General features: G+C 50.4%; 1 protein-coding gene across 3 annotated transcripts in view; it reads right to left on the bottom strand.

Moving 5' to 3' along the window:
* Positions 1-2,500: 2,500 nt before the first annotated feature.
* Positions 2,501-9,991, bottom strand: part of BFSP1 (beaded filament structural protein 1) — a 44,438-nt gene continuing 36,947 nt past the window's right edge. For all 3 annotated transcript variants that reach the window (XM_032605715.1, XM_032605714.1, XM_032605716.1), the window contains exons 6-8: positions 8,137-8,357; positions 5,529-5,614; positions 2,501-3,745 (exon numbers count right to left, since the gene is read on the bottom strand). In XM_032605715.1, the coding sequence (XP_032461606.1) occupies positions 2,658-3,745; positions 5,529-5,614; positions 8,137-8,357 (1,395 nt within the window). In that variant the 3' untranslated portion in view covers positions 2,501-2,657. The remainder of the gene's footprint in view (positions 3,746-5,528; positions 5,615-8,136; positions 8,358-9,991) is intronic.

The following is a 9,991-nucleotide window of genomic DNA, read 5'->3' as shown; positions in this document are numbered from 1 at the left end:
CCCCTGATATAGCAGTGGCAAAGCTCTGGTGTTTTCTTGTCTTTGATGCTACTGGGAGGCCTGCTCTGAGCCCCCGGGTTTACTTTTTATAAAAACTTGCTTGTTTTCAGAGACCTCAGGGAGAGGAGAAGCCAGGAAATGAACCCATTCTGCAGCTCTCCTGGGGAAAAAGAGAACCAAGAAGGAAAAGTGGAGAGGAGTGCCAAGAAAATGAGCAAGTGGGGCTCTGGGGTTGGGGGAGCAGGGGGCAGACAAAGATCCTGACTCGACGCCAAGGTGTCCACTGCAGGCAGCCCTGCATTTCACACTGCAAGCCCGGCTTGCAGGCTCAGGTGAACCTCCCGGAAACGCTGCTCACCTGGCCCCTGCCTCCCGCCTCAACCTCCCCTCCTTCCATCGTCCCCACCTCTTTCCATCGTCCCCCCCAGTCCCCTTTATTTCCCCTGCTTGAACAGGTCAGTCCATTCCTGCCCCAGGACCTTTGCACTGGCAGTTCCCGCTGCCGGGAATGCTCTTCTCTCCGATCTACACATGATGGGCCCATTTTGTCATCAGATCACACGTCACCTCGTCCATGGGGTCTTCGCTTGACCATCCAACTCAAAGGAGACCCCTGACACTCTAGCACATCTCCCTGTAGTATTGTCTCTAGGTTGTTTTCTCCTATTTAGTTATCTGCCTGCTTGTGCAATTCCTTCCTCTCCCTCCAGAAAGTCGTGACTTTGAGAGCAGAAGCACGTCCAGTGTACCCTGCTGTCTCCCCAGAGCCATGCGTGGCACAGAACAGGGCCCCGATCCATTCTTGATCATTGATTGAATAAAATATAAAAATGACCTTTCTTTCCAAAAAGATAACTCCCGCCTTTTTAAATAGGAATATTAACAGAACACACGGTCCAAAAACATAAAAAGACTTAATGGGGAAAAGAAAAGGTTTGCCGTGACTGTTATTGGATATAATATACACGCTGGTCCAAATTCCGAGCACATTCTGCGCTCCACTAATGGTTTTCATTATTCTCTCTTAAGCTTTTAAATGGTATGTACCTCAAAACTGTGCCATGGAGCCGGTTCTCCACTCATCTTTTGGAAAGAACAACAAAGGCATATTTCTTTCTTGAAATTGAAACCTCAAATGAATTCAGAGAAAGATTTTTTTAAGCTCTACACAGAAAGGAAAGGAGACTCCATTTAGTATTCTTTGTATTATTTCTAACAAAGAAATAATAGGATGTAATTTATGACACCATCAGTTTTCCCTAATAATGTGTAGTTGTCTCGCCAGGTACTTTTGTTTAGGCAAATGCAATAATCCGTTTCAGCACATTTATTCACTGTGCTTAATGTATTTTGGAGCATCTACATGGGGAAGGAGTAATTTCTTAATTGGATAAGTAAAAAGATTATTTTTGGACTGTTAGTAGAAAAAAAAGAGATATCTACAGGCAAGATAAAAATTTTTGTAAAGATTCTGGCTTCAAGTAATTCCTACTTCCTAGGATGTGATACTGTAAGTACCTGAGTAAATGTGCATGCACCGGAGAACATGCACAAATGTGTAGTATGGTATATTATATTACGGTAATTGAGATCATTAATAAACTTGAAAACTCTCCCCTTACCAGCATGCCACACTGTCTGGCCCACAGAGCATGTTTAATAAACGTTGGACTAGTTAATTAACTAACTGCTAAACGAGGAACTACGTGATGACATTTGATTTTGCTTTCTGAAGCCTGACCCAGGATTACAATCTCTGAGTGACAAATTCGAAGTGACTCAGACAAAAGGACATTCAGCACATACTCTGTAGCAGGTGGCAATGGTCCCCCACTTACATCCCGTGACCCTTACCATCTCCATGTATTTCCATGCCTGACGTCCAAACACCTGCACCTGTACTTCTCGGTCGAGGGCTTTCCTGGTCCCCAAAGTCAACGCCCTGGGAGCAGCGCTCCCTTCTGACTGACCGGCGTTGGTGGGTCAATACACCAGCTCCCTCACCCTTGGGCAGGGTAAATCGGAGGCACATGTTCTACCCCATCTCCCAGAGCCCCTGGGGGCCAAGCGCCAGCCGCCCACAGGACTGACCCATCTGGTAGCCCATCTCCTTGCTGTCCCTGCCGCCATCTCCCTGTCCTCCTGGCACTTCCTGAGACCACCCCTCCCCCCAGAAACTACATCAAATCCTTGCTGTGAGATCAGTTTCTGGGGGAACCCAAACCAAGACAGACACCTTTAATTGTTTTACTTCTAACAAAACACTCCTCATGTGATCAAATGTTTGTGCTTGAAATGCAGAGAAAACCAGCCAACCCATCATCTAACACGTTTCTCTGTGAAATCCAGACTCTGAGCCTCTGACAAGTCTCTCAATGACCCATATGAAGGGCTTGTCTCTTTCCTAAACGAGCATGGCTTGGTGGCTGTTAACAGAGCACCCCTGAGCGAGGCTAACCCACCTAAAAGCCCAAAGCCCCTGTTAATTAGACAAAGGATGTGCAAGCAAAGAAAACGCTTTAATTAAGGCTTCACTGGCAAGCCAGACAGGCCAACTATGGTCTAATCCAAACAAGAACCCTCAGTCTTGTATGGTTTGTCCTAAAATATCCAAGCACTTCCCAACAGTGGCCCAAAGGCGCTTTCTCCCCTCGAGCCTAGGCATTGGAAGAGCACTTCTCCTCCAGCTTCTCCTTGTTTGCCTTCGTGTTTTCGATCACGGTCTCCACGATTACAGCAGTCTCTTCGTATGTCTGGATGCTGTCGGTGGAAAACTTCTCAATAGATTCCATCACCTCTACCTTCTCATAGGCCAGCGTCCTGGGAGGGCTTCTCGCCGGCAGGCTGCTGCTCCAAGCTCCAGGCCCGTCGGACCCACCCTGAGTGACCTGAGGCCCTTGAGACTGGGGTGTAGACGGCCCCTCTGGACCAGGAGAGACTGTGACACAGGGCTCCCTGGCCCCCTCCTCCTCCTTCTGGCCATCCTGTTTCCCCTGGGGCCCCTTCAGTTCTTCGGCATTCATCTCATCCCCCTTGTCTACAGTGTGCGGGGTAGGGGGGTGTCTGTCTTCTTTCCCCTGGGGAGGCCCTTGTCCGTCCTCCAGACCATCTTCTTTCCCCTGGGGAGGCCCCTCTCCATCCTCCAGACCATCTTCTTTCCCCTGGGGAGGCCCCTGTCCATCCTCCAGACCATCTTTCCCCTGGGGAGGCTCCTCTCCGTCCTCCAGAGGGGGCTCCGGCTGCTGGGGAGAGGGCTCCACGTGGCTGTCAGGTGGCACAGAGTCGTCCCCCTTGGAAACCACCACGCCCCCTTTGGCCGGGACGGAGAAGGAACAGAAGCCTGGGTCCACGAAATTGGCATCTCCGGAGACCAGCACATACCGCCCCTTGGTGTACAGGTCAGCGGGGGGCTCGGGTTCTTTGGGGCCTTTCACCCTCTCCTTGACCATCTTGCCTAGTTTTTCAAAGGCTTTGCTTATCTTCCCTCCGTCTGGGACATCCTCCGGAGCCCCGTCCATGGTCGGGGGACTTGCTTCTCCATCCCCTGATTCAAGCTTAGATTCACCCTCTCCTTTAAGTACCACCTGCCCTGGCTTCGGGTCTTCAGGACCTCTCAGTGGTGCCTCTTCCAGACTTGCATCTGCTTTGTCTTTCGCTATAATCTCCTTTTTCCTTGGAACGTTCTTGGGGAGGCCTTTTTGTCTTGGTTTTGCTATTGTTATATCCTGCACAGCCCTGGCGAGATCTTTAAGAAAAAACAAAAAAGGACAATGAGGCAATATCATCACCAATGAAAGAGGAAGAAAATATATTTGTTGAAAAATACACTAATTATCTTGGAGCCCCCTGTCTAGCGCTGGGGTGGGGTTTACTACGTATGATCAAAAACAACGGGGAAAGATCCCTGGGTCTGAAGCATCCACGGCCCACACTGAGGACCCAGCTCTGCTGGCCACTGTGTGACTTTGGACAAGTCACTCGGCCCCTCTGGGCTTGCAGAGGGGAGGGAGGTGCCCACAGTTCCCATCACACTGGGTACAACCGACTGAGATCCGTGATCCTCCTGCAGTAACACTCTGTGGGAGCAGGGCTCCAGTGCCCACCAAGCCCCCTGCTCCCCGAGTTCACAGGGGACACTGGGATCCACAGAGCAGACAGTGGAAACCCAGTCCACAGGGCACTCTCACCTCAGGCTTCCCCAAAGGAGCAAGGCAGAGCTACCTGGGCCTCTGACGGGTTCGGAATGGCCTCGGCCATGGGGAGTAGCTCCCTTGTCCCGCTCGCAACCCAGGCCAGATGAACATAGACACCCCTTGCTCAGCGTCCCCTTCCTCCTGGGCAATAAGAGGAAGTGATGCTCTCAAACTCGGAACAGGAATCGCTTGCGCCCGAGGCCATATTCATTTCCTCAGATCAGCTAAGAGGAAAAACTGAAAGTGTAACACAAAATCTCACCCTGCCTCACCCAGGAGGCTTTCCAGCTTCACTCACAGTGATTTTTAAACTTTTTCATCCTGAAGTCTTCTCCAGCCCCTCCCTCCCTTCGCTAACCAGAGGACTCAGTCGCACAGAGCAAGGGCCTCCCGTGGGGCTGACCCTCAGTGACAGGGCAGAGTGAGCAGGCCGTGAAGCCATGATGGGGGGGACGCAGCGGGGACACCACAAAGCAGGTGGCTGGGAGCAGGCGTGGAGAAGGGCTTACTTGCAGGACCAGCTGCCAAATTTCAGGGCCCGCTAATCAAAACTGTGAAGAATGTCCAGACAGCGACCGCACAGCATCAAGCCCAGCACCCTGCACACAGCCACCCGCCCCTGGAGCTGGCCCTGGGTGTCTGGGGACCCCTGCCCCTGGCAGCAACGTTCTGACTCTGGAACCCCATCTCTGCAAAGCCCTCTGAGCTTTCTGAGACCCCTGGATTTGAAGGCACCGTAAGCACAGGCTTCTCTTCTCCCAGGCGCTGTTCTGTTCCTTCAGGACTGGGGAGACTGAGCTGTGAGCTGACATCTCACAGGCGCATGAAACCATCCTCAAAGGACCACATGTTGAAGGCAGAAGCTGCGCTTGCCCACCAAGCTATTTCTGCTCAGTTTTGAATGGGAGAGAGAACGAACAAAAATTGAGCATCTACTCTGCTCCTGACACTAGATCAAGCACCTCTGCATAAAAGAGTTCATTTCACTGGGTCGGGGCGGTGGGCGGGGGCGCGGTGAATAGATACAATTCAGTATTCACTTCTTGCCCAAGTAAATGTTGAGCTGCATTTTTTCTCCCCAGTTAAATGCCTCATGTTCACGGACGGCGTTCCTGAGGGGGCCTAACCCCCATCTGATTTTCTCCTTGTAAACTTTTTGACTCAGTCACTCAGCACCTGTTGGAGGACATCAGTGAGGGAGAGAACGGACCTCACATAAAAGCACTGAATTTCCAGATGGACGGGGAGTATGAATGCTAAGTTTAGGGAGAAAGCCGCTTGATTTTTCCTTTCTCCCAGGACAGAAAGTCGCAGAAGCCAGGGTTGGGGACTCACCTTTCACACCGTGTCGAGGGCTGAGGGAGGCTCCGTGGCTCACGGTGTACAGAGTGATCGGAGTTTCAATGAAGGCGGAGCTCAGCCTGGCAAAAAGAACCAGAAAGAGGGTGATCTCCAGCTTTAATTCACTGAGCCAAACAGATGGGGGGCGGGCAAGAGGGATGCTCTAATGTCCAGCAAAAATGAAAAAGGCTTTCTCCAGATCCGACTGCTCATGAACCACAAACACACGTACACACTGGAGGACAACGGAAAGGAATAATCACCTCTTTGAGCTCAAGTCAAAGCTCTGAAACACACTTATAAAAAAAATTGTAATTCTTTTGTTTTGGAGGTTTTTTTAAATAAGAGAATGGCCAGCCCAGGCTGAAGTATTTAGGGCAACCAGGGTATAATATGTCCAACTGGTCTTTTTTTTTTTTTTTTTTTTTGGCGGTACGCGGGCCTCTCACTGTTGTGGCCTCTCCCGTTGCGGAACACAGGCTCCGGACGCGCAGGCTCAGCGGCCATGGCTCACGGGCCCAGCCGCTCCGTGGCATGTGGGATCTTCCCGGACTAGGGCGCAAACCCATGTCCCCTGCATCGGCAGGCGGACTCTCAACCACTGCGCCACCAGGGAAGCCCCAACTGGTGTTTTTAAAAAAATAGTTCTATATAATCAGAGACAGTGGAAAGATAAAGCAATTGAGACAAAACATAAATAGTGGGTGAATCTAAGACGATTCAGAATTTCCTTGTTCTGTGCCTGCAACATTTCTATCAATTTGAAATTATATCAAAATTAACAGTTATATATGAACCAACAAAAGGGGTATCCAGTTACCTTTTGATGAAGCCCTGCCTCCAAAACAAAAATTTTCACAAGGACGCTTAAATACCCGTTCAAGACTTATTTTTGTATGTGTGCGTGAAGCATTCACTGTGACATAAATACAGAGTTCAGCACAATACGTTGACCAGAACTAGAGAAAACAAAAGAAAGTCTTGCTTTTCCTCCTACACGTTAGAGCACTCACAGCCAAGACAGAGCCCCAGCGAGAGGGAAGGAAGTGCTCTTGTGTATGGGTGCTTCTCTTTTAACCCAGTCTAAACCCCCCAAAATCAGCAAGACTGAATTGAAGAACCTCAACTTAATAGAGATTCAGCATCCATATAGGAGGGGGCTGGCCTCAATCTGTTCTCTGAATATCTACAGATACAGACATTGACGTAGCCATAGATGTAGGTGTAGGTGTGGCTATAAATAATGGAGACATCGTTGTAGATGTGCATGTACGTGATGATGTAGATACAGATGACTTAGGTATAGTTGAAGTATAGGTGTAGGTGTAGATTTAGGTGATAAAGATGTAGGTGTAGCTATAGATGATGTAGATATAAGTGTATGTGTAGGTGACACAGATGTAAATGATGTAGTATGGGTACAGATAATGTAGATGTAGGTGTAGGTGATGTACATATAAATGTAGGTGATGTAGAGGTAGGTGTAGGTGTAGGTCTAGATGAAGATGTAGGTGTAGCTACAGATGAGGTAGATAATGTAGATGCAGTGTAGATGTACACACATACAGATGATGAGGACATAGATGTAGATGCACGTGTAGGTAGGTATAGGTGTAGACATAGTTGATGTAGATGTATTTTTTTAATACATTTATTTATTTTTGGCTGCGTTGGGTCTTTGCTGCTGCGTGTGGCCTTTCTCTAGTTGCGGCTAGCGGGGGCTACTCTTCGTTGCAGTGTGCGGGCTTCTCATTGTGGTGGCTTCTCTTGCTGTGGAGCACAGGCTCTAGGCACGCGGGCTTCAGCAGTTGTGGCACGCGGGCTCAGTAGTTGTGGCTCATGGGCTTAGTTGCTCTGCAGCGTGTGGGATCTTCCCAGACCAGGGATCGAACCCATGTCCCCTGCTTTGGCAGGCGGATTCTTAACTGCTGTGCCACCAGGGAAGCCCCTCTATAGATGTATTAATACATCTAGAAAATGGACAGTAGACGATGCCAGTGCAGCTGTGAATGATGAGATGGAGACAGAGATCTACTTCCCAGTGGCGTTCAAGTCAAAGTTCCATTACGTGGAGGAGACCACACGGCCTGTCGACAGCCACATTACTGACCCAACCAGGTGGTCAGAGTCACGACGGCAGCAGCAGTAATAACACCTACACTGAGCGCTGGTTGAGCTCCAGGTACCGTGCAGGCCCCTCACCGGCAGCACCTCAATAACCACGCCTGATCATCCCCTCTGTTAAGACACTCATGTCCCCAGAGGCCTGTGAGCTGAAGGGAGCCTTCTCCGTGGGGGCTTTCTGACCCCCTGCTTGACATTCAAACACTTCCCCCGTCACCCTTGCCTCCTCTCCCCTCTCCCTGCTGCGATTCACTCCAGAGTCACAGGCCACACGCCCTCTGCTACAAACCCACTCATCCTGTCTCCCCGACTAATATTCAAGCTCTGTGAGGTCACAGATTTGGGGGTTCCCTTCCTGGCCACATCCCCACTGCCTAGAACAGTAACACAGGAGACACTCAGCAAAGATCTGTGGAACAAGTAAGAGGCCAGAGAGGTTGGCGCTGTGCCCATGGGCTCTGCCCACCCCTGATCCCACCTGTTGCCTTCGTTCTCGATGATCCGGTGATACCGGTCCAGCTCATTCCTCAGGGTCTGCTGGGCGACCACCAGCTGCCGGCAGTCGTAGGATGACCTCTCCAGGCTCCTCTCAGCCTCCTCAATCTCCTTCCGCAGGGTGTCAATCTGCTCGTTGTAGAGCTGAATCTCTTCATCGTAGCACTCGTGGGCATCTCTGATGGCCTGTTCTAGGGCCGCCGTCTGTGGGCAAAGACACAGCTGTAAGGAAACCCAGCCCACCCTCTCGCTTAAGACACAGACCTGGCAGGGATACCCTGGACGCGGCATATCCAGTTTTATTTGTTCTGTGGGTTTGTTTCTCTGTTTCTCTGTCGGCAGGGAATCCTTAAGCCACAGAGGGATGTGAACCCCTTCTCCTTACGCTTGCATCAGCACCCTTGGAAATCTGCCCTAGCAGAGTCTCCACCCCGCAAAGGCAGTGGGAAGATGACAACCCCAGAAACTGAAACGAAAACTGCCGTCCATGGAATAACACGTGCAACTCAAACAAAGTACATTCTTCATAATTTACTGAGTCAGCATAAATCCGACAGCTGAAAAATTAGTCAAAAGAAGAACATACACTAAATAGATAAGATACTACTTCAGGGAAACATTAATTACCTACAAATGCAGGACAAATCAAAATTAAGGTAGGAAAATAAAAAGAGGTGGCCTCATATTCACTGTAAGAGCTGTGGCAACCCCTAAACCACAGCGTACTGATTTACAAGCTTAGTACAACCTCATTTTCCCAAAGAGAAGAGATCTAACAGGCATGGCCAGTTCTCAAAAGCAAAATAGAACAAGCAAACCAAACCCACTTCTCCTGGAAGAGTTCTCAAACTTCATCGTGCATCTGAACCCCCCAAGGATACTGTTAAGCTCAGATTCTGACTCAGCAGGTCCGGTGGGGCCGGAGGGGCTGCATTTCTTTTCTTTTCTTTTTTTCTTAAAGGATAGTTACTTCTTTTTCTTTTTCTTTATTTTGGCTGCGTTGGGTCTTTGTTGCTGCGCGCGGACTTTCTCTAATTGCGGCGAGCGGGGGCTACTCTTCCTTGCGGTGCGCAGGCTTCTCATTGCGGTGGCTTCTCTTGTTGCAGAGCACAGGTTCTAGGCACCTGGGCTTCAGTAGTTGTGGCTCACGGGCTCAGTAGTTGTGGCTTGCGGGCTCTAGAGCGCAGGCTCAGTGGTTGTAAGCACACGGGCTTAGTTGCTCTGTGGCATGTGGGATCTTCCCGGACCAGGGCTCGAACCCGTGTCCCCTGCATTGACAGGCGGATTCTTAACCACTGCACCACCAGGGAAGCCCGGGAGGGCTGCATTTCTAAGCGGCTCCCACTCGATGCCCATGGCTCTGGTCTCCGGGTCACACTTTTTGAGTCACGGGGGACTAGACAGGTATCTGAATCCAACCTCACGTATGTCCACCACAAGATGCCTCACACATGCAGCTAAATGAGCACATTGGACATGTAGAGGGTGATTATTCCTGCGACAGCCTGATTCCTCACTTTATGTACAGATGTGGCCGTGGAACAGTGACGTCCCTAGTGAGGACACCGGCAGACTCAGCCGACAAAGGTTGTCAGGAATGGATCTGTTGCATCAGGAAGCAGGGGAGGATGGGAAGGAGGGAGGAAGGGAGGAAGGAAGGAAGGAACAGAGGGAGAGGTACATGCACTAGACACTCTGGGAAGCCGTCCACTGGCCTGTGTCGTCCCCATGTCTGAAGACTGTCCCACCTCACACGTTGGAAGTGTCCGGGCAGCAGTGTGACCACACTCCCCTGACCAGAGCCACAGAACCAGGACTCAGGCTGGCCTGTCACGTGC

Source organism: Phocoena sinus, chromosome 15, assembly GCF_008692025.1.
Source record: "Phocoena sinus isolate mPhoSin1 chromosome 15, mPhoSin1.pri, whole genome shotgun sequence".
Classification (NCBI taxonomy): domain Eukaryota; kingdom Metazoa; phylum Chordata; class Mammalia; order Artiodactyla; family Phocoenidae; genus Phocoena; species Phocoena sinus.
This window is presented reverse-complemented; position numbering and strand designations above follow the sequence as displayed.